General features: G+C 59.4%; 8 protein-coding genes across 8 annotated transcripts; 6 read left to right on the top strand and 2 right to left on the bottom strand.

Moving 5' to 3' along the window:
- Positions 1-440: 440 nt before the first annotated feature.
- ISF_00989 (Beta-N-acetylglucosaminidase) lies at positions 441-2,447 on the top strand (the record flags this gene model as incomplete). The annotated part of the gene is made up of 1 exon (XM_018844596.1): positions 441-2,447. The coding sequence occupies one exon, from the start codon at positions 441-443 to the stop codon at positions 2,445-2,447; it is 2,007 nt and encodes a 668-aa protein (XP_018709046.1).
- Positions 2,448-4,877: 2,430 nt separating this feature from the next.
- On the top strand, positions 4,878-6,442 carry ISF_00988 (Mannan endo-1,6-alpha-mannosidase; the record flags this gene model as incomplete). The annotated part of the gene is made up of 3 exons (XM_018844595.1): positions 4,878-4,962; positions 5,050-5,154; positions 5,235-6,442. 3 exons carry the CDS (start codon positions 4,878-4,880, stop codon positions 6,440-6,442), a joined length of 1,398 nt encoding a protein of 465 aa, XP_018709045.1.
- Positions 6,443-7,144: 702 nt separating this feature from the next.
- ISF_00987 (dihydroxyacetone kinase) lies at positions 7,145-8,993 on the top strand (the record flags this gene model as incomplete). Its single annotated transcript, XM_018844594.1, has 2 exons — positions 7,145-8,459; positions 8,524-8,993. 2 exons carry the CDS (start codon positions 7,145-7,147, stop codon positions 8,991-8,993), a joined length of 1,785 nt encoding a protein of 594 aa, XP_018709044.1.
- A 257-nt stretch (positions 8,994-9,250) lies between these two features.
- On the bottom strand, positions 9,251-9,820 carry ISF_00986 (ribonucleoprotein (LSM)-related domain protein; the record flags this gene model as incomplete). The annotated part of the gene is made up of 3 exons (XM_018844593.1): positions 9,251-9,293; positions 9,369-9,626; positions 9,798-9,820. 3 exons carry the CDS (start codon positions 9,818-9,820, stop codon positions 9,251-9,253), a joined length of 324 nt encoding a protein of 107 aa, XP_018709043.1.
- A 559-nt stretch (positions 9,821-10,379) lies between these two features.
- On the top strand, positions 10,380-11,867 carry ISF_00985 (Crotonase, core; the record flags this gene model as incomplete). The annotated part of the gene is made up of 2 exons (XM_018844592.1): positions 10,380-10,421; positions 10,476-11,867. The coding sequence occupies 2 exons, from the start codon at positions 10,380-10,382 to the stop codon at positions 11,865-11,867; spliced, it is 1,434 nt and encodes a 477-aa protein (XP_018709042.1).
- A 2,544-nt stretch (positions 11,868-14,411) lies between these two features.
- Positions 14,412-18,159, top strand: ISF_00984 (hypothetical protein; the record flags this gene model as incomplete). The annotated part of the gene is made up of 2 exons (XM_018844591.1): positions 14,412-14,544; positions 14,606-18,159. 2 exons carry the CDS (start codon positions 14,412-14,414, stop codon positions 18,157-18,159), a joined length of 3,687 nt encoding a protein of 1,228 aa, XP_018709041.1.
- Positions 18,160-18,678: 519 nt separating this feature from the next.
- Positions 18,679-20,874, top strand: ISF_00983 (DNA polymerase alpha/primase associated subunit; the record flags this gene model as incomplete). Its single annotated transcript, XM_018844590.1, has 3 exons — positions 18,679-19,202; positions 19,271-20,612; positions 20,713-20,874. 3 exons carry the CDS (start codon positions 18,679-18,681, stop codon positions 20,872-20,874), a joined length of 2,028 nt encoding a protein of 675 aa, XP_018709040.1.
- A 244-nt stretch (positions 20,875-21,118) lies between these two features.
- On the bottom strand, positions 21,119-22,465 carry ISF_00982 (microfibrillar-associated protein MfaP1; the record flags this gene model as incomplete). Its single annotated transcript, XM_018844589.1, has 1 exon — positions 21,119-22,465. The coding sequence occupies one exon, from the start codon at positions 22,463-22,465 to the stop codon at positions 21,119-21,121; it is 1,347 nt and encodes a 448-aa protein (XP_018709039.1).
- Positions 22,466-22,749: the final 284 nt, after the last annotated feature.

Here is a 22,749-nt window from a genome sequence, read left to right as displayed (position 1 = left end):
AATCTGTCTTTCCAATTAATTCCTTAGCGAAGGAAATCAGGTCGCTTCACCTCACTAACCCCGCCAATCTCCCCCGCACTTCCCGGCCCCCTAAACCCTACTATACAAGTATCCGAGGATATATGCATTGCCAAGAGCTGAGCAAGGTCAAGAAAGGAAAGTGGTAACAATAAATTCCACAATTATTGCAACAATGGCCATCTTGAATCCAAGTAATAGCAAGGGTGCAGCACGCGATTCCATAAAAATCCCGGCGTCATAGCCGAACAGCGAGGACAATAAACCCGTCGGTAAAGCTAGCGACGTCCGGGGGCGGTCCGGGGGTCCCCGGGGGTCCCTGAGGGCCGGGCTCTGGTGTCGTTTGACAAACATACAAATATGGCCTGCTCGGCATCCCCTTCGCCTGGAACACTGCGACTCCCAACATACCGACATCCACCATGTCGCATCTCCAACGTGCTACGGCCCTCTGGGCATCCCTCGTCGCCCTTTCCTGGTCCGTCGCCGGAAACCCCATCGTCAGCACCAACACCGCCCCGGCGCAGATTGACCTCCGCAGTGGCACCCCCTCCGACCAGCACAAGAGCAGCCTACCCGCCGTCTGGCCGCCCCCGCAGGAAATCTCCGTCTCCGCGGGCGCCTGTGCCGTGCGTCTCAATGGTGCCGTCACCATCGTCACCGGCAACGCCACCGACGCGCCGGCCATCGAGGCCGTGAAGGCCATCGTCGCCGGCGCCGGCGGCACTGCCACGGTCTCACCCCGCGCATCCGTCAAAGGCACGCAAATCTACCTCGGCACCGACGCCGACGCCGACGCCGCCGCCGCCGCCAAGGCGCTCACCGGCGATTCGGCGGGGTCCCTCGCCGCCGAGGGCTACGTGCTGGGCGTCGGCAAGTACGACGGGCGGCCCGCCGTGGTGCTCAACGGCGTCGATGCGCGCGGCACCTATTACGCTGCACAGACCCTCCGCCAGCTCGTTGGCGACGCGCGCGGCGTCCCCGGCGGTGTCAAGATCCGCGACTGGCCGCTGATGCCGATCCGCGGCTCCATCGAGGGCTTCTACGGCATCCCCTGGTCGCACCAGGCGCGCAAGGACCAGCTCGCCTTCTACGGCCGGCGCAAGATGAACACGTACGTGTACACGCCCAAGGGCGACCCGTACCTGCGCGCCACCTGGCGGGATCTCTACGGCGGCGCCGACCTGGACAACCTGCGGGACCTGGTCCAGACCGCCAACGCGAACCACGTCGACTTCACCTACGCCCTCTCGCCCGGCCTGGACCTCTGCTACACCTCCGACGCCGACTTCAACGCCACCGTCGCCAAGTTTGAGCAGCTGCGCGCGCTCGGCGTGTCCAGCTTCTACGTCGCGCTCGACGACATCTCGCTCAAGTTCCACTGCGACTCGGACACGGCCAAGTTCCCGAACAAGGGCGACTGGCACTGGATCGCCGACGCGCAGGCGTTCTACCTCAACCGCGTGCAGAAGGAGTACATCAAGGCGCACGAGGGCCTGGCGGACCTGCAGACGGTGCCGACCAACTACGCCGGCAGCGCGCCGGACCCGTACAAGGGCGAGTTCGGCAAGCAGCTCGACAAGAACATCCGCGTGCAGTGGACCGGCGAGGGCGTCTTCTCCGACGAGATCACCGTGGAGAGCGTCGTCCGGGCCGGCGCGACGTACGTGACGGACAAGCTGTTCATCTGGGACAACTTCCCGGTCAACGACAACAAGCCGACACGGCTGTTCCTGAATCCGCTGACGGGGCGCGCGCCAGACTTGTACAAGCACATGATCGGGTTCACGTCGAACCCGATGGTGCAGTCGTACGCGTCCATGATCGCGCTCGGCAACTACGGCGATTACGCGTGGAACGGCCCGGCCTACGCGGCGCAGGACTCGTGGGCCGCCGTCGTCCGGGAGCTCGCCGGCGACGACGGCAAGGTGCGCGAGGCCCTGGCCGCGTTCGCGGACATCAACCAGAACTGGCCGTACCGCAACAGCACCGAGAGCGCGCCGAAGCTCAGCGCCGCCATTGCCGCATTCTGGGCCGCTCGCCGGTCCGGCGGGTCCGGCGGCAAGCAGGGCGGGGGCGCGCTGGAGAGCAGGCTCGAGCTCATCGCGGGCGTCCCGGACGCGCTCCCCGGCATGGCCATGAAGCCGTTCGCCCCCGAGGTGGCGCCCTGGACGGCCGTGGCGATGCAGTGGGCCAAGGCGAGCCAGCACGCGCTCACGATGCTGGCGGCGGTGGACGCCGGCGACAAGGACAGGGCGGATGAGGAGTTCAAGGCGGTGCAGGCGTGGGTGGACAAGACAAAGGCCAAGACGGTGAGCAGTCTGGGGGATGACGGCAAGGTAGTGCCCAACTCGATCACACCGACGACGGGCGACGGGGTATTTGATGCCTTTATCGCGAACGCGACGGCTATTTACAAGGGTCAATAAATGTTACCATAGTAATTGGAAACTGAGTAAATAGTCTCAGGCGCAGTTTTTGTCTTGTGAATAGCCAGGTAGCCAGCTTCTGTTGCGGCATGGTTCAGAGCTGCTCCATGGATCCATCTCCCACAGTAGATTTCGAGTCTGGCTCCTACTTGAAAAGTTTGATATTTGTTTCTTTGTTCTTCACTGTTTGTTCATTCCGAACCCTTCAACAAATCAATGACTCGGAAACCCTGGTTAGAATTAGTTCATTCCACCCACAGCGTGTAGCACGATAGTGTAGACAGGGTCCTTCCCTGCTGTTATCAAGAGAACTACGCAGCAGGCGTCTCAAACCAATCATAGAAACAGCCAGCTAGAAAACACAGAGTGTTTGGCAATGTATCGTATTGTTGCAGCTTGGTGGGATCTTGTAGGATGTATTAGTGCGTACCCCTTGTAGGCATGGCCGCAAGATACAGCCCTGCGCCTTGGCATCGTTTCACAGCGATGAGATAGATGCCAGGGTACCTGCATTATGTAGACTGGGTGCTGAGGTTGATTCGACCTGATTAATAATAATAGGTAGAGCCACCTCAGATATAGCGAGGTAGGTATATCAGGTCACGAACTGCTATTTCAGTGGGACAAAATGACAGGCCGAGGATTGCCACTTTGTTATTGATTTCGACATGAGTTTCCCGCACCGTCCTCTCATGCACATCATTGATGGCAATGCCCCGGAAACAACAGCTTGGGCACTTTGGGGCGTGAGAATGGTGGCGCAGCCAGATCCAATTGCGAGCAGCAATTTCGTTTTGGGCTTTTGGCAGGCCACCCCGTTCCCACTGCTGCCGGCCCTCCCGTGCCGGTCGGAGTCAGGTTTCCAAATTTAACCATCGCAAGAGACGGCTCAGCTTGCGCATGCTGTTTTCTTTTTGTTCTCTAGTTTATACCAGGGATGTGGGGAGAAGAGCTGCCTGATAGTCGCCGCCGCCAGAAGAGTTTTGGCGGGCGGGCGGGTTGTGTGCCAGCGCCAATATTCAGCCAAGCCGGATTCTCGAAGCCGTGCCAAGAAGGGTTTGTTGGTGTTTTCCGGTCCCCTTTTGATTCCAGCGCAGTTGGCTGCATCCGGCAACGCCAAGAGACAACACCGTCGTTGCGCTAACAACTGAAAGGTGCCCCGACCTACCTCGAAATTGGCGGCGTCATGGACCCAAAGTACTTGATCAGGCATAGGCCATGGTATTTATAGTGTCAAATATTTTCAAGGCAGTTGTGCGAGCAGACAGAAGTCGGCCTGTCTCGGTGTTCTGAAGTCGTCATCAAGTTGTAGCGGTAGAGCTGTAGCATGGAGGGACTCAACGGCGATTCGCCACCGTCCAGCTCATACTGGGTACTGCCCAGGTGCTTGGCCGACAGGTCCTGGAAGAAAGTGAGCGATGTGGACGTGCCGAGGATGATCTGGACGCTGGGCAAATCATCGCCAAGCTGCTTGACCAGATCGCCCAGACGAGACAAGACGGCAGCTACCCGATGGTATTGTGTCCCCAACGGACGGGTATCGGCATCAAACAACGCACGTTGAGGCTCTTTGTAGGCCAGAGGGGAACAAGATAGTGACGCCACGACGCGTGGACCAGGAGAGAAAAATGACTCCTGCCGAGTTGTCCCCTACTTAGTCGGCGGTACTATTCTCGCACATGTACCAAACAGGCTCGTTAGCGCAGCCAGATTCCACAAGTACCTTGCAGTGCACTAATAATGGAGGAGGTATGCTCGCTCTAGCCTAACCAAGTTTCTATGTATGTATGTATGTATGTATGTATGTACATACCTAAGTACTAATAAGTCACGCTGGGCTCCTGTGGCCCTCAGCCTTGGCAAAGGATGACGGCGTGTACCTTTTAGTGACTTGATCATCCATAACATTCCTCGCCAGAATCAATGTACCTGTTCGTAATACCCAGCCTGGGTGTTTGTTGCAACAGTTGACTTTCCCAGTCCGTTCTCCCTCCACACCAAACGAGGACGACTCGGTCGCAAACCCTTCAGCCGCCCTCCAGTTTTTATTCTACTAATAATGATTCCTCCTCCTGCATTCTCACCTTTTCCCTTGGTTCGTTCCCCTAGGTCGCCCTTTTTGGATCTCTCATTCCTTGGTCGTCCCTCTCAACCACGCTCGCTTCCTCAATCTTCAACACCTGTCCGTCCTATTTTCTGCGCTGTCCTTCCTCGACGCATTCCAGCTCCTCTCGTCCCTCAGCGCATGACGTGAAGGGGGTCCGTCTTGTTCCCCCACCAGGTACCTACAGTACATACATACCTAGTCGCTCGCTCGCTTCTGTATCCCTGCCATCTCGAACCACGCGACCGACCGGCGACAACCACCATCATCCTCCATCGCACCGCGCCCGCTTAGAGGATTTGCCTCGCCTCATAATTCAATCCACCATGAAGGCCTCCGCGATCGTCCACTCCCTTCTCGGGCTATCGGCCACTGCCTCGGCCGCTTTCAACCTCGACCTGACCAGTGATAGTACGTCGTCGTGCATCAATTTAAAATCAATTCGCCCTCGTCATCCACGGTCCCCCGATGGCTAACTAGCAACCCGTGCTACCACAGGCTCCATCAAAAGCACTGCCAGTACCCTCGCCTATGGCTTGATGAAATACTACAACGGAAACGTGACCGGCGGTATCCCCGGCCTGTTGCCCGGACCATACTACTGTACGTGGCGAGCTGGTCGCTCCCTAAAATTGACTCTGCGCGCGCCGGCATACAGACTGCTGACAATTCATCACAATCAGGGTGGGAGGCTGGTGGCATGTTTGGCCATCTCATCGACTACTGGTACTACACAGGAGATGCCTCCTACAATGACGTGACTATGCAGGGCATGATGCACCAAATCACTCCCAAAGGCGACTACCTTCCCGTCAACCAGACCAATGCCATGGGCAACGATGACCAGGGCTTCTGGGCCCTCACCTCGATGATGGCCGCCGAAGCCGTTTTCCCGAACCCTCCTTCCGATACACCCCAATGGCTCGCCGGCGTTCAGGCCGTCTTCAACGAGTATGCTGTTCGTTGGGAGGAAGAAAATGGCCTCTGCGGCGGCGGTCTGCGGTGGCAGGTCTACTCTTTCCTTAACGGCTGGGCCTACAAGAACAGTATCTCCAACGGTTGCTTCTTCAACATTGCTGCCCGTCTTGCCCGCTTCACTGGAAATTCCACATATGCCGACTGGGCGCAGAAGATCTATGACTGGGAGGTTAAGGAGGGTCTCATCACCTCCGACTACGTCATCTACGATGGCATCGAGGTCGACGACGCGACCAAGAGCTGTAAGAACATCCACCAGGTTCAATTCACCTACAACGCCGGTGTCTGGCTCCAAGGCGCTGCCGCCATGTACGACTATAACAAGAGCGATACCTGGAAGGGTCATGTCAACGGCATCTTCAATTACACCACCCGAACCTTCTTCCAGGACAACATCATGTACGAGCCCGCCTGCGAGACGGTTCACACCTGCGACCAGAACATGGTCAGCTTCAAGGGCTACCTGATCCGTTTCCTTGCCTCTACCGCCAAGCTGTGCCCCTGGACCACCGACACCATCACCAAACTCATCAACACCGCCGCCTCGGATGCCATCAAGGTCTGCAACGGCCCCAACGGCCCCAAGTACCCCGGCCCCGATGGCACCGGCTGCGGCTTCTCCTGGCTCAACGGCACAAACGACGGCTTGATGGGCGTCGGTCCCCAGATGGACGCCCTCGCCGCCGTCTTCTACAACCTGCTCCCCAACGCCAAGGCCCCTGCCACCGCCCAGGACCGCGGCACCTCCAAGGGCGACGCCGGCGCCGGCAGCAACCAAGCCCAGCCCCTCCCGGAGCCCCGAGCCATCACCGGCGGCGACCGAGCAGGCGCCGCCATCCTCACGATCCTCATCACCGCTGGCATTCTAGCTGGCAGCTTCTTTGTCACTAGCGATGTCTTGTCCTTTGCATAAACGGTCGTGTAAGGAGTTTTTCCTTGTTTCTCCATTACTTTTCCCTTTAGGGTTGGGTCTTTCTTTATCGCTTGATCTCTATTCCTCGATCATTGCTCCCTTTTCTCCCATCGTTATAATGTCTTTTTTATATCCTTTGATTATTGGGCAGGTGCGGATGTTTTTGGCACCTTGGCATGTAATCCCTTTGACGCTTTGCTACGTTTCTTTCTTCCTCCTTGTATATAGTGTAAAAGAAGAAGTCAACAGGCAGAACTACGGCGTTGAATACTTTTTGACAGACACGGCTGCCGGACGGGGCAGCGGTGCGAGTTGGGGATATGGGTTTTTGGGGTTCCAAGATACAAGGCTCGAATAAACATGATGAATCCAATAATTCCAGTGACTGCCAATGCTTCATAGGATATATTTTTGCATTTTCTAGGTCATTTGGATATCCCTCCGTCCGAGAAATCCCCCACGCCAGCACGGGAAAGAGGGCAGCTCATCCCGCTCACCCCGCAAGCAAACGCTGCCAAACCCCCACCTTGCCCCCAACCCGTCAATACTCGAGCTCCTCCTCTTTGCAGCCTTGGCTGAGTACATAGTCTTTCATCCCCTCTTCATTGTGAGATACCCAAAACTCACTCATCCATCCTCTTTCTCATCCCGATTTCTTCTCCTCCTAAGATACACCCAAGAAACACTATCCCCATCGCCACCATGTCGTCCAGGCACTTTATCGACGACGCCACGCACCTCGTCAACACGGCGCTGCACAGCCTCACCCTGACCAACCCGCATGTCGCCCTCGACGCCGAGCACAAGATCGTCTACCGCCGCGCCTCCTCCTACGCCGCCCCCCAAGTCGCGCTGCTCTCCGGCGGCGGCTCCGGCCACGAGCCCTCCTTCGCCGGCATGGTGGGGCCCGGCATGCTCTCCGCCGCCGTCGCCGGCACCGTCTTCGCGAGCCCGTCCGCCGAGCAGGTGCGTCGCGCCATCCTCACCCTCACCCGCCAGGACGCGGCGGCCACCCGCGGCGTCCTGGTGGTGGTGATGAACTACACGGGCGACGTGCTCAACTTTGGCATGGCGGTGGAGAAGGCGCGCGCGGCGGGCGTCGACGCCGAGATGGTCATCGTCGGGGACGACGTGGGCGTCGGGCGCGCGCAGGCCGGCAAGGTCGGTCGGCGCGGCATCGCGGGCACGGTGCTGGTGCTCAAGATCGCGGGCGCGATGGCGGCGCGCGGCGCGGCCTGGGAGGATGTGCTCGCGACGGCGCGGCGGGTGGCGGGCAACGTGGTCAGCGTCGGCGCCAGCCTGGAGCACGTCCACGTTCCCGGTCGCGCGGCGGACGAGGACGGCAGCGGCAGCGGCATGGCGCGCGGGGAGGTCGAGATCGGCATGGGCATCCACAACGAGGCGGGCTGCGAGAAGGCGCGGCTCGAGCTGCCGGCGCTCGTGGGCCGCATGCTCGCGCAGTTGCTGGACACCAGCGATAAGGACCGCGGATTCCTGGTGGAGCCGCTCGGGCCGGGCGCGACGGTCGTGCTGCTGGTCAACAACCTCGGCGGCGTGAGCGTGCTGGAGATGGGGGGCATCACCGCCGAGGTGGTCGCGCAGCTGCGCGAGCGCTACGGCATCCGGCCGGCGCGCGTGATCGCGGGCACGTTCATGACGAGCCTCAACGGCATGGGCTTCAGCATCTCGCTGCTCGACGTGAGGAGGGCCGGCGGCGCGAGCGTGCTGGAGCTGCTGGATGCGCCGAGCGAGGTCACCGGCTGGTCGGCGCCGATCAGCACGGCGACGTGGGAAGCAGCCGCGGCACGTGGAGAGGAGAGCGATGAGCCTGCTGCAGCGGCGGCGGTGGTGCAGGAGGAGGAGAAGCCCAGCGGGCTCAAGCACGACGCGGCGGCGTCGCAGGCGGCGCTGACGGCGGCGCTCAAGAGTGTTATCGCGGCGGAGCCGGACCTGACGAGGTACGACACCGTCGTCGGGGACGGCGACTGCGGGATCGGCCTGAAGCGCGGCGCCGAGGGTAAGTCTTCCACCGTTCCCATCCCATCCCTCTAACAATCTCGGCTAACCCACGCCACGCCCAGCCGTCCTCAAGCACCTCGAGGAGCACCCGTTCACGGGTGACCTCGCCGTCGACGTCGCGCGCCTCGTGCCCGTCGTCGAGGGCACCATGGACGGCACCTCGGGCGCGCTCTACGCCATCTTCCTCAACGCGCTCGTCCACGCCCTGCGCGGGCAGCCGCCCGGCGAGGCCACGCCGCAGGTCTGGGTGCAGGCGTTTGAGGCGGGCTTCGGCGCGCTGTCGCAGTACACGCCGGCGCGGCAGGGCGACCGCACGCTGGTCGACGCGCTGTACCCGTTCATGGGGGAGCTCATGGCCTCGGGCGACGTCCGGCGGGCGGCGCGGGCGTCGCGCGCGGGGGCGGAGGCGACAAAGGGCATGAAGGCGAGCCTGGGCCGGTCCGTGTACGTCGGCGGTAGCGGGTACGAGGAGGTGCCGGATCCGGGCGCCTGGGGGCTCGCGTGCTTCTTCGATGGCCTGGCGGGCAACTAGCTATGGTTCAGTGGTGTGCAGGATATGTTAGTCGGCAGGGGTTATGTTTTGCAGATGGGTTTGGAAAAATCGTAATCAAGATCGTATTTTTAACGCCTAAATTGTCCTGTGAGTCTCGTCAAATAGACGGTACATGGAACCAACCAGAGCCCAACCCAATCTCAATGAAAAACGAACATAAGCAAAGCCCACGCGGTATCGAAGAACCCGAAAGGAAAAGGAAAAAGATGAAAATGCCGCTGATATTCATTTCGATTCTAGCTTAGCAGCACCAGGATGACACTATCACCTCTCAGGAACCTAGACAATGCAGCACGTTAGTAATCAGAGGACAACAGCGCGAGCGAGAGAGGGGCAAGGGAGGACAAAACACACATCTTGCTGATGAAGCGGTCCTTGTTGACGGGCCGGCCCTTTTTGCCGTCGGCCAGCCGCGGCGTCTCCGTCCACATCTCCTTCACGTTCTCAAGCACCATGTTGCAGTGACGGTCGAAGGCCTTGACGCGGGCGAGCAGCTTACGGTTGTTGCGGATGGAGATCAGGACCTGGACGTGGGAGCGCACGGCGGTCTGGAGGATGGAGAGGGGGCCGGCGGAGAATTCGTGCTCTTCGAGCTGTGCGATCTCGTACTCTCTGCAGACGGGTTATGTATTAGCGATTCGGGGTGTTTTGCTTGCGTGGGGGTTTGAAGGGGGTTTGCGTACGTGAGTTCGTTGCGCGGCTTGGTGAGGAGCTCTCTAGAGAAGACGAATTAGCAGGGTGGGCGCGAGATTGGCATGTTTTGGGTTAATTTGAGCGACGTACTCGATGGGCTTGGTGTCCGCCATAGTGGTAGATGTGAAGGGTTGGTCGTGGAAAACGCGAATGGATTCGACAAGGTCCAGATGAAGCTTTTGGCGGTGCTGCCTCGCCGCCAATGTTCAAAAACTCACAGATTTGGGTACACAGGCATTCCGCGTCTCTGATTGGCTGGAGAGCACCAAGGCTAGCTCCACCGGATTTCAACTCCCAGCAAGCCCACTTCTCGGCAAGCCAGAAATCCTGGGCAGACGGAAAGCCTCTGCTACCCTCGGGCTAACTTTTTCCAGGTGGAGAGCAGCAACCTTTCAGCAAGCCGCGGAGAAGAGAGGAGAGACAGAGAGCATATCTGCGCAAAAGGGTACCGGAACGCCTGACCTCGCCGCTGCCCCCCAGACGGATCACCGATCAACCTCGGTCGACCACTTCTTAGCCTGGCTGACACACACACGCACGCCTGATAAGGGGATTGCTTGCCTCCTCAATTAGGTTTGGGTCTTTTCTTCTCCGGCCATGTCCTTCAGATCGATTGCTCTCCGTGCCGGACGAGCTGCCAACCTGTCGACAACATACACAACCAGATTCGCCATGGCGCAACGAGCATCATCCACTCCCTCCGGGGTCCGACAGGTATGCCTTTCCTCCCATGTCTACCCATTGCCTCTCACTGACAGCACCTGCCAGCTCTCGAGCGAAGCCCTGCAGATCAAGGAGCTGCCCGGTGATGAAATCGACGATGTCGTGTTCCAGAACAAGTACGGCCTGCGGACGATCCTCCTCAACCGGCCCAAGAAGCTCAACTCGCTTAACGGGTCGATGATCCGAAAGATTATACCGCGCATGGTGGAGTGGGAGAAGTCGGATCTGGCCAACGTGGTCATCATGAAAGGCGCCGGCGAGAAGGCGCTCTGCGCGGGCGGCGACGTCGCCGCGCTGGCCCAGTGGAACCTCGAGAGTGCCGACGGCTGGAAGCGGTCCGCTGAATACTTTGCGCTCGAATACAAGCTCGACCACTATATCGCAACTTATCAGAAGCCGTACATCTCCTTCATGGACGGCATTACCATGGGCGGCGGCGTCGGGCTCAGCATTCACGCGCCATTCCGCATCGCGACGGAGCGCACCGTTTTCGCCATGCCCGAGACCACGATTGGCTTCTTCCCGGACGTGGGCGCGTCCTTCTTCCTGCCACGCATGAACGGCGCTGTCGGCACCTACCTGGCGCTCACGAGCGAGCGGCTGACGGGCGCTGACGTCTTCTACGGCGGCGTCGCCACGCACTACCTGCACTCGACGAGCCTGCCGGAGCTCGAGGCGCGCCTCGCTGAGCTACGCTTCCGCGATGACGATGCACCCGCGCGGCGCCTACAGCTCGTCGGCGAGACGCTGGAGGAGTTCGCGACCGGCCTGCCGCACGACAAGCCGATGGCGCTCGGCGGCGAGACGCGCCGCGCGATCGACCGCTGCTTCGACAAGAACAACGTCGCCGACATCATCGCCGCGCTGCAGCAGGAGCGCGGCGAGACGGAGGCGTGGGCGCAGAAGCAGCTGGCGACGCTGCAGAAGCGCTCGCCGACCGCCGTGCACGTCGCGCTCCGCCAGATGCGCGTCGGCGGCCGCTGGGACATTGCTGAGGCGTTTGCGCGCGAGCACCAGATCGCGACCAAGTTCATGCAGCACCACGACTTCTCCGAGGGCGTGACGGCGCTGCTGGTGCGCAAGGAGGCCGCCAAGTGGCAGCCGGCGTCGCTCGACGCCATCCCCGCAAGCGACAACGTCGCGCAGCCGTTCTTCGAGTTTGACGAGGCGCAGACGCTACCGCTCTTCTCGGACCGCACGTACGCCGAGTACCCACACCCGCAGCTCGGCGTGCCGTCGGAGCGCGAGGTCCGGGAGGCGCTGCAGGCGAGCGCGCTGACGCCCGGGCAGCTCAGGGACAAGGTGGTGGCGTCGAGGAACGGGCGCCAGGGCGTCGCGGCGATTGTGGATGATATCATCGCGCGCAAGGTTGTAACGGATGGCAACGGCGTGGCACGTTGGGTGGAGGGCGAGGCGAGCTCGTCGAGCAAGCTGTGAAGCTGGCCGGGGAATGAACCGCGTGTATACTAGCATTTTAGAGAACCGAACTATTCGAATATATCTAGCTCCCAGGTCGGGGGTGCTTAAACTCATGCAAGAGACATATGATTGTGTTACGCCATGTTTAGAAATTATAGAATCAGAATGTCGATCGAACCTCAGAAGAGTACCTATAGCATCGTAGTGGTATGAGATCTGTGATGTGGCAGTAGTGAAGTCAATATTTATCTTAGACCTGACTTTGACTTCTAGTGTCAACTTGGCTTCAGAAAGCTTAGCAACCCGTGCAGCGTTTCCACGAAGCATTTTCGTTACAATGCATAGCTCTCCGGTGAGAAAGTTCACTGCCTGTGCAACGGCGGTCAGGGTAGACCAACATGTTAATTTTGCGCAGGGTGTACAAGCACAGTATCACAACTCGGTGAAACTAACACTTGGTGTCACGTCACCTAGTTGGCAGCCCATGCGTTTCTTTCTGTTCGATAAACATGGTGCACAGAAGATTGGCCAGGCACAACACTGCGCGTCTTGCAGCTCAGCCATCAAAGAACGTCTAAACAAAGCAAGCAACATCGTGAATAAAGAAATTACGAGACGGCCATTCATCTACTGCGTACGCGTATAAAATGATGGGGAAAAAATGTATATGACGGCTCAATAATCAGGGCAGCTGGCGATGGTATTGTATTTTATGAATGCAGCGTTGATGGGAATTGTGGGGTTGTTACGATGTTGTGTGAGCGTCAACACCATGAGGATAATTATTGCCATGAAAAATGGCGCAAGGATGGCGCCTCATTTGCCATCCGTAGTACAGTGATGACTAGTGCAGAAACGGGCGCAGATAGGTGGGTGATGGTGCACAGTGTGATGGAGGGTGGGAGAGGGGCAGGGGAAACGGAAGCCAGGCGAGTAAAAAAAAAGGTGGCCAAGATGGCTTCAGCGACGGATGAAACGGGGAGACATGGCGTGAGGGGAGGGGGAAGGGGAGAAGGCGTCGAGGATGATGACAGCCTCGAATCAGAGCGAGCAAAGGACCAGCCGGGTCACGGGCTGGCGATGGTATCCTTGGGGAAGGGGAAGAAGGCAGGGGGGAGAAAAAGTATAAGAGGCCAAGGCCCCCCGGAAACACCAGCAAAAGAGGGAATTGAAACTCGCCTCTTTCACGGAGCGAATTCAGGCCGTGAAAAGAAGAGAAAGAAATCCAAAAAGGTCATTTTGTTACCCAAAGTGAAGACGCCAGCCAGCCTGCCACTCGGCTCACAGCGAGTCGACGACGAACAGGTGTGATTACGAAAGCAGCACGCATAGGAGTGAGTGAGGGGAGGGCTACCTAGGCAGAAAGGCAAAAAGGCAAAGGGCGCCGCCCGATAAGAAGAGGAGGCACACCTCATTGAAGTATGTATGTGCTTTGATTGCGAGCGAGTTTGTGTGCAGAGGTTGCCTGGGCCGGAGCAGCATGACCGGCCGGCTCGGGTGGCTGATGAAGACTGAAGACTTGACCCAAAAGGCAAAAGAGCAAGACAACAGAGACAAAAAGCTGCTTGCTTCTCGCTGCCGGGCTCCATAAATGTACAACACGCTAATGGTCAGTTCAGGTCTCCGCAAGTTACTCTCCCCGCAAATTCTGCGTGAAAAGATACATTCCACAACCTCCACAGCCTCGTCCTGGTGGTGTCTTGTGCACGCGCTTTTCACCCGCCCAGACCAGGCCCTGGTCCCCAACTCCAGGTACCACTTCCTTGTCTGTTGGCCAGCCAGTGACACACTTCGCTGAAGGGCCCTGGAGAACAGCCATCAATCGGGCGCTAACTTGCATCCTGCTTGAACAAAGCACGTCACCACTTGGATTCAAGACGGATCAATTGTAGGCCATCTTCCCTAGTAAGTGTAAATACGCTTCTTCTCTGCATCGTCCTGTTTCTTGTTAGCGGTGCTGCTGGCGCTCTGCCTGGTCATACACCTGCAGCTGCACCAGTCATGGCTCAGCGACTTGCTGAGTGCGCCATCCATCAGCCAATGACCGTCTTCACCCAGCATAACATCACAATCGTTTCACGCAAAAAACGATCCTCTTCACGAGCAGCAATTTCTCCTTGTTCAATCTTCTTTTCTCTTCATGTTCCCTTTGATCAACCCCGCTTTCATCGTCTCACCAACTCCCGCTCCAATTCCTGCCATAGCCCCGTCTCTCTGCCCTGGGCCCAGCGTACAGCGCCTAGATCCACATGGCCGGGACGCGACTCTGACCAACCCGTCCGCTTCGGCGCGTCACGTACATGACGCCCGCCTCCCCAATTTGACCAGGGAACCACTCTTACCATTTCAATTTCTCTCCAGGTTTCCCGAAAGCTTGCCTTATCAACCGCTTCCCTTTGCAACTCTCCGACAACCATCCAACTATCCAACTGCATTTTCCTTTCCACAACCGACCGACTTCGAATCCTCGGCCTTGCCCATTCAACCAAACACCCGTTTTTTTCAACGCTCCGCCTCCATTTTGCATTGCTGTTGGCCTCGTCCGGCGAGCCTCCAGCGGCCATGGCCTCGCCGCTGCCTGCATCCAACATGGGCGCCGGCTGGAATGGCAACGCTTCCCAACAGCAATTTCAACAGCAGCAAATGCGTCCCGCTGAGCCCAACAGCAATGGCGTTCAGGTCCGGTCCATGGGTCGTATGTCCTCCTCTCCCAACGCTCTTGTCCACCGGCCCACCTCGATGCTAACGCCCTGCAGTCAAGGTACAGTATACCTTTGACAAGGACTCCAAGATCAACTGCCTCGCACGATGTCCGCACACCGTCCACGTCCAAACCATCGCTCTCGACGAAGTCAACACCATCGGCGTTATCGACCTCGGCGTCTGCGTCCGGGCCGTTTCGGACTGCAGTCCGGAACTCGCGGGTCAAGATTGCGACTATACAATCTACGCCGTTGATTACTCAGAACCCGACACACCCCTCGTCGGCCAGGGCCTGCTCTCATTGGCCCTCGATTCACTGAATCGCGGCGATAACCCAGGCCAACAGCCCAAGCTCGTCACCGGGCGTGTCACTCAAAATCTCCTCGGTGTCTTCAGCGGCGGTAACAGGGAGACACTCGAGGTCAAGCTTCGCCTATCCGGATCCGCCAAGCCTCAATGGCAGACAGACGTCTTCGACATGGCCATGACCCCCGGCGGTGTCGCCGAGTGGAATTCTCTCGTCCAGTCCAACCCCCAGCTTGGCCAGCCACAGCACGTGTCGAGAGTAGCCTCGCCAGCCTTGTCACATGGGCCGCCTGCCGTGATGCCTAGGCGTGATTCATTCGGTCCCGCCATGCAGAACAGCATGGACGACGTCCAGCGGGTCGCTCCCATCCCCGTTGATCCCAACTCCGTCCCCGACAATCAGGGCGGCTCGTCACGCCCTTCAAGCAGAGCCTCCAACCGAGCACCACGAAAACGAAAGCCCACTGGTCGCCCCCGTGGACGGCCTAGGAAGAACCCCATCGAAGGCAATACATCCGGGTATGAGGACTGCACGGAAGGAGAGGATGGCCCGGCTAAGAAGCGCGCCAAACCTACCCAGGTCGACAAACCCAACCCGTTTGCAGGTGGCCCAGACTCTCTGCGGGTTGCCGCCAGCGCCTCCGCCTCGCTGCGAAACTTTCGCCCCGTTGCTACGAACAGTGAAGGTGCTGCAGGCAGCCATCTTCAGGAAGTGCCACGGGCCCCTACTCCTGTGCCCAATGGTTCAGCCTTTCCTGGTCGCGCCTTAAATATCCGGCGTGAGTCAACGCTGGGACAAAAGCCCATGAGCTATGCCGCTTCTACCGACGGCGATGCTAGAAATCACTTTTCGCCCCAGGATGACGGTCGCTCACCAGACTCCATCGCCCCTACCCCGGCCTTTTCAGAAGATAGCCCGCCAGAGATTGGCTCCTCACCACCAGTTCCACACGCCACTCCTTTCCTCCGTTCCAGCCCTCCACCTTCAAGCCCCGTCTTACCACCAATGCCGCCTTCTAAGATGCCTCGCGACGCTAGTTTCCTGTCCGATAACATGGAACTCTTTGGCGAGGAGTCATTGCCACCTCCCCAGCCTAACGTCCCTGCTCCCAAGGCTGCGTCGCGGGCACGCAACGGGAAGGCCCAAACCAATAACGCGCGAAGTGTCCCTATACAGGTCTATCAAATGCAAGATGGACCCCAGGGCCAAGATCTGGTTCACATCTGCAGCTACAACACCACATACCCAAACACATCACAACAGCAACACTGGCAACCGAAACAGCAGCCGCCAGGACAGCAGACACCGCCTGAGCTTCCGCCTCTCAAGCAGTCAGCGCCGCGGCCATCTCCCGTAACTGTGCCTATCAACAAGGATCGCGTTCCCTCGCCGCCTGGCATGGCCCCGACGCCGCCTCCCACAACCGATGCCGTAGAGAAGCCTCCTACGCCGGTTGCGGACCTACCCGAGGTACCCGTTGAGGCAAGGGAAATCCGAAGGATCGCACCAGAGCCAGTGGCTCAGCCTGCTGCCGAAGACAAGCAGAGGCCGTCGTCTCAACCACCTGCCTCCACAACACCAGTACTGAAAGCGAAGAAGCCTTTAGCTCGGTCCAATTCTGCCGGGCCTCTCATGATGCCCAACCTGCCGGCGAGTGAACCAGCTGGTCCATCTACCCTCGCACAAACATCAGCAGCCGAAGAGGACATTCCTCATTTTCAGCTGGCTAATCCTCGACGAGTCTACGCAGCTGGAGCTATGGAGATGGTGCCAGCCAGTGACCCGCCAGCACCAATTGTACGACCAGGCAAACCCACCATGCCCGAGGCCACCATGCCACCCAGCGAGCCCATTCAGCCCCCACCTTCATCACCCAACAACAGGTCAAACAAGAACATTGTGAAGAAGCACGCTATTAAGCAGCGCTTGGAGGAGGCAATCATGAATGGCACGATGCCTCCCTTCTGCAGTAATTGTGGTGCAATTGAGACTCCTACGTGGCGCAAGATTTGGGTTCAGGATCGTGAAGGGGTTCCGGAGTATGCTGAATACTCGGAAAAGCCTGGTCGAATTACCGCCATTGAAATTACGCAGCGTGACGAGAACGAAAAGCCAACTCAGCATCGAGTCATCAAGAAGGGCCTTGGGCCAACGGATGACAAGGCCAACTGGCAAGAGCTGCTTCTATGTAACCCGTGCGGTATCTGGCTAACAAAGTGCAAAACTCACCGGCCTGCTGATCGATGGGACAAGGACGCCTCCCGTCTTGGTCAAGAACGCCGCAAAAGAGGCACTGGTCGCTCAAAGAAGAGCCGAGCTAAGTCGGACAGCGCGCCAAATCCCATTTCGGAGGCCTATCTTCTCACAGATGCCATGGGTCCACCTGAGCCTTCCTCCCCAAAGCACGATATGTCCAGCACTGCCACCAGGGGATTGCCTTCGGTAACACAGGGCAACTCATTCACAACCGATGGCTACATCATAGATGCACAATCCATTCCGGGATCGACACACTCGGCTGCGAGCGGTGATGGTACGGCGAGAAGCCCAATTGATCTTGAGCTAGATCAAGCCATGGGCACCACAAAACGACTGCTATTCCCTTCACCGAGAAAGCCTGGCACGCCCAAGGTCCTCAGTACTGTTGATGTCAATGTTGTCTTGACCGATGACATGTGCAACCAGAACAAAGGCATTTTCGGCGAGAAGGAGAATATGCCAATCGTTACACACGAAGGCCTTCTCGAATGTGACGACCCGGAAGCTCTCTTCCGCAACCCCGTGATTGCCCGCCCCAGCACGCCCACGAACGCCAAGGCGTCTGTATCCGCTGAGCCATTCAAGACTCCTACTCGTGCGACACCCAGTCATCGGCCTGTCACAAGAAGTGTCTCCAAGTCTCTACGTACAGTGCGATCTGTCTCTTCGCCCAGCCAGCTCGCTCTGCTGCAGGCCACCCCAACCAAGACGCCTCGCTCGATTCGAGGTCTGACAAGTTTGGCTCGAAGACGCAGCCCTCGTAACCATCAAAATAGCTTTGGAGTCTGCGAGACACCAATTTCGAAATCAATCAGCCAATTCTTTTCGGAGCCCGCCTTTGCCCTTGACAGCGAAATGGACTTGGACATCAGCAACATGCATGATCCGCTCATGGAGTTTGGCAATTTCCTCAGCACCGACGCAATCATGCCAAGCTCGCCCCCTAGAAATGGGTCAGCTCTGGATGCGTCGGCCTCGTTTGATTACGAACCTTGGGCCCATTGGAACGTGGACGACCCGACGCAAGGGGAGAATGAATAAATGTTTGCGCACTTGTTCGGATCATTTTGATTAGTTACAATTGCTTTAATCATGGAGTTGAAGGATATGGCGTTTTTAGCAAAAGAATTGCTTCTAGGACTGGACTACTTAGCGCGGACATCAGAGCTTTGGACGTGGCGTTTCAGGAGCATAGTTTACTTGCATTCATCCGAAGAAATACAGTTTCAATAGAATTTTGATATCATGAACGTCGCTTTTTCAAACCACTACAGACTTCTTTGCGGTGAACAGCCCTGTTGGGTGCTGGGTTTGGCGCTATGTAGTTGGCCTAGCCAGTCAAGGTGGGGGATTTCAATTAACGCGGGCAGGGACAAGACGCGTCTCGCCGCGTCTTCTACACCCCACACTTGAACATTGTACATTCGACCAGCAACGAGGAAACAAATTCTCTTAAAAGACAGACGACAAATCTGACCAACCGATTACAAGAGGATTCTCCCAAAAGAGCACTCTACCCAAGAGCAAAGGGCCAGCCGCTTGCAAGCAACACCGCCCGCCATGGCTGACAGTGAGCTCCAACGGCTCTTCTCCGCCAGCCGGGCTGTCGAGCCCGACGTCGCGGCGGAGCTGGAGTCGATGATGCGCCTACATGAAGTCTCGGCCGAGGATCTCTTCTACAAGTGGGAGTCGTACTGCATGAAGCTGGACCTGGACGCGGGCGAGGCGCTGACCCTGGCCAACGTGCGGAACCTGAAGCAGAGCATGATGGACGAGCTGGCCAAGGCGGCGGCAACGCCAGCGACGGACATGGCAAGCAAGCACAAAGCGGAGAGAAGGGCTACGGGGACGCCCAGAGCTGCGGCGAATGGTGGTGGTGGTGGAGGGGACATGTACGGGATGTTGGACGGGTTGATGCCGAGCACGCCGACTACGGCGCGAGGAAGCTCAAAGCTGGGAAGGGCAGCGGCGCCGGGGAGTGCTGGCGGCAACTCGCTGCGCAAGAGGATGGAGGCGTCTAAGCTGGCGAGCTCGCCGGCTGGGGGCATGGCCGAACAGCTCGCCGATATGGGTAGTGGTCTACCGTGAGTTCTCAATCTCCCCCCTCCCTTTCCATCCTCAAACGCTGACAAAAGTCTCCTTCTTTTCACAGACACAGCTCGTTCAACGATCGCCAAAATGCCGGCGACGTCGTCGAGGTACTCAATGGACACCTCGCGTCCGCCACTCCCCCCACGAGCGACTACACCGCGCCGCGCATCAAGCTGACGGCGGCGTCGGACCAGAAAAAGATGGCCTACAAGCCGCTGGCGATGAAGCTGTCCGAGGCGAGCGAGATCCTGGACGACCGCATCGACGACGTGGCGACGCTCGTACAGCGACACCACGGGCTCGACGACGGCGCCTTTGGCAACCCGGCTAGCCAGGGGACGACGGAGATTGTCGCGGTCGGCCGGGTCGCCTCCGATGCGCCCGAGGGCCGTCTCAACGCGGCGAGCTTGGTGCTGGAGACGTCGCGCCGTACGGGTATGGGCTTCCGTGTGCCGCTCAAGATGGACGCGGTGAAGGGGTGGAGCGTGTTTCCGGGGCAGGTGGTGGCGCTGCGCGGGACGAACGCGACGGGGGCCGAGTTCGTGGTGCGCGAGGTGTTGGAGGTGCCACTGCTGCCGAACGCGGCATCGACGGGGAGCGCGCTGGCCGCGCACGAGGAGCGCATGCGCCCGCGCGACCCGGACGCCATGTCGGACGACTACGACAACGACGAGCCGCCGCCGCCGCTGCATATGATCTTCGCGGCCGGCCCGTACACGGCCGACGACAACCTCAACTTTGAGCCGCTGCACGCGCTGTGCGAGCAGGCGGCCGACGAGCACGCCGACGTGCTCGTGCTGACGGGCCCGTTCCTTGACGTCGACCACCCGCTCATCGCCGCCGGCGACTTTGACCTGCCCGAGGAGGCGGCGGCGGAAGCGGACACGGCCACAATGGTGACACTCTTCCGGTACCTCGTCGCGCCGGCCATCGCGCGGCTCGCCGCCGCCCGGCCGCACGTCACCGTTGTCGTGGTGCCGTCGGTGCGGGATGTGCTCGACAAGCATGTCTCGTGGCCGCAAGACGCGATGCCGCGGCCCGGCACCGGCCTGCCCAAGGCCGCGCGCCTCGTTACCAACCCGATGACGCTGTCGGCCAACGAGGTGGTCATGGGCGTGTCGGCGCAAGACGCGCTGTGGGAGCTGCGCGCGGAGGAGCTGTCCGCCGCGGGGGCAGCGGGAGGGGACTTGCTGGCGAGGCTGTGCAGGCACATGATCGAGCAGAGGCACTATTTCCCGGTGCACCCGCCGACGGACCGCGCGAGGCTGCCGCGGACGGGCACGCTGGACGGCGGCGTGGCCACGGGCGCGATGCTGGACGTGAGCTACTTGAAGCTGGGCGAAATGGTGAATGTCCGGCCAGACGTGATGCTGACGCCGAGCGCGCTGCCGCCGTTTGCCAAGGTATGTTTCTTATCATCCCCTTCTGTGGTTCTTTCCATTCTTTTGCATTTATCAAGGCAAAGGAGGAGACGGGTATATACTGACGATGGGGACAAACTAGGTCGTCGAGAGCGTGCTGGTGATCAACCCCGGATACCTGTCCAAGCGCCGCGGCGCCGGCACGTATGCGCGCATGACGCTGCATCCGCCCAAGATTGAGGGCGATGGCCTGCAGAGCCATCGCGTGTTTGACCGTGCCAAGGTGGAAATCGTGAGGATATAAAAGACGACATCAACGAAGCATGAGGGAGGACTGCGTGTGCGCGTGCATTAATCTTTAGCTTTCAAAAGGGGTTGCAAACATTGGGTATACAAAAATCTGCTTGGGTGTTTCTGTATTTGTTTCACTAAATGGAAGAATTCGTTTTGTTTTGTATTTGGCCATGGTCTGTTTGACATGGCAGAGAAACGCTAAGTATTGATGGAAATACAAAGAAATTGGCTTGGTATATGAACGTACATGCAGACTACCGGTCCGCTTCCACTCTTCGTCGCTTGTCCTCGCCGCGATCTCGCGACGAGCTCCTCTTCCTGCTCCCGCGATACTCGTCCCTTTCTCTCCTCGGCGACCTCGACCGCGACCGCGAGCGTCTGCCACCACCGCCGCCGTCACGCCGTCTCTCACCCAACGGCATCGCATTGGCGCCCCTTCCACCCGCCGGGTCGTCTGGTCGAAAGCGCTCGTCATCCGGCCTAAACCTCTCGTCCCCATCATACCGCCCACCACCTCCTCCCCCACGCCTCGCACCTCCACCGCCGCCGCCCCAGGACCCCGTGTCCTCCGTGCGCATATCCCTGTACTTCGTCGCGCCCTTGCGGCCCAGCTTCGTCATGTCCCTCCGCTGGAGGTACGCCGGCAGGGCCTCCCGATCCCTCACGTCGTCCTCCACGCGCGCCCCCATCAGGTCCCGCTGCAGCAGCCCCGCCGCCTCCGCCTCCTCGCGGAAGAACGCGCCCTTGTGGAAGTAGCGCTGCATGTACCCCGCGCGACCCTTCGCGTCCTTGTCGCGCTGCTGGCCCTCCAGGAACGCCGCGTCCTCGGCGGCGCGCTCCTCGGCGGTCAGGTTGCGCCGGCGCTCCACCTCGGCGAGCTCCGCCTCGCGCTCCTCGATGGCCGCGCGCGCGCGCCGCACCCGCTTGAGCTCGCGCACCCGCCACTGCGCCTCCTCGGCCGCCGGGTCCAGCCCGTCGGTCGTGTCCACGTCCGAGGCCGCGCCGTCGGCGTCGTCGTCGTCCTCCCAGTGCTTCTTGCCGGCCGCCCGCGCGGCGAGGTCCTTCTTGATCTGTTCCTCGACAAGCGCGTCGGCGGCCGCCTTCTTCTGCCGGGCAGCCACTTCCTCTTCCTCGGCTTCGGTGGCTGCCTGGCCGTTGGCAGCGGCGCGCTGGCTCTTGGGTACGAACTTTGGCCGCATCATCATTCTTCGGGGGGCTTCGTCTTCGCTGCTATCCTCCTCAGAGTCCGAGTCCTCCTCCTCGGACCCGTCAGAGGGGTCGTCGTCGTCCTTGGCGTCCTCCTCCTCCTCCTCGGTCACGAAGCCTTCCTCCAGGGCGAGCCGCTCCGCATTCTCGGCGGCCAGCCGTTGCGCCTCGGCGACTTGCGCTTCTTGTCGGCGCGCATTGAGGTCGACCTTGCTCAGGTTGCTGATGATCTTGCCAGCGCTGGCGGCGGCGGGCGGCGGCGGGATGGCGGCGACGGGCGCGGTGGTCGCTTCCTCGGTGTCGCTGTCGGAGTCGGAGGACTCGGCGCCGGTTTGCTTGCCAGCGCGATGCCGCGAAGGCTTAAGCGGGTTCGCCGTCATGCGCTTCGGTGGCATTTTGCGAGGGGGGTATTGTTGTGAAGGTTGGGTGAATCAAGTCCTTGAGGCGCAGACAAAATCGCCACTAGCAAATCAAGCTTTTATCGATAAAGGATGCGAATTACCCTGCACCTCTCGTAACACGATTGATTTTTCCTGCATAATGACCCTTCTCTGGCCCAAAATCACTGCTTATTTAGCTACTTTCTTTGGGTAGTCACTTTTTGGGGGTATTCAATATGTCACACTGAACCGTTTGCGGCGTTGATTGTAAACCACCCTTGAGGCTGAGGCAAGAGCTA

This window comes from Cordyceps fumosorosea (assembly GCF_001636725.1).
Source record: "Cordyceps fumosorosea ARSEF 2679 chromosome Unknown scaffold_1, whole genome shotgun sequence".
In the NCBI taxonomy this organism is placed as follows: Eukaryota; Fungi; Ascomycota; class Sordariomycetes; order Hypocreales; family Cordycipitaceae; genus Cordyceps; species Cordyceps fumosorosea.
The sequence above is the reverse complement of the archived record's forward strand: the minus strand, read 5'-3'. Positions and strand labels throughout refer to the sequence as shown.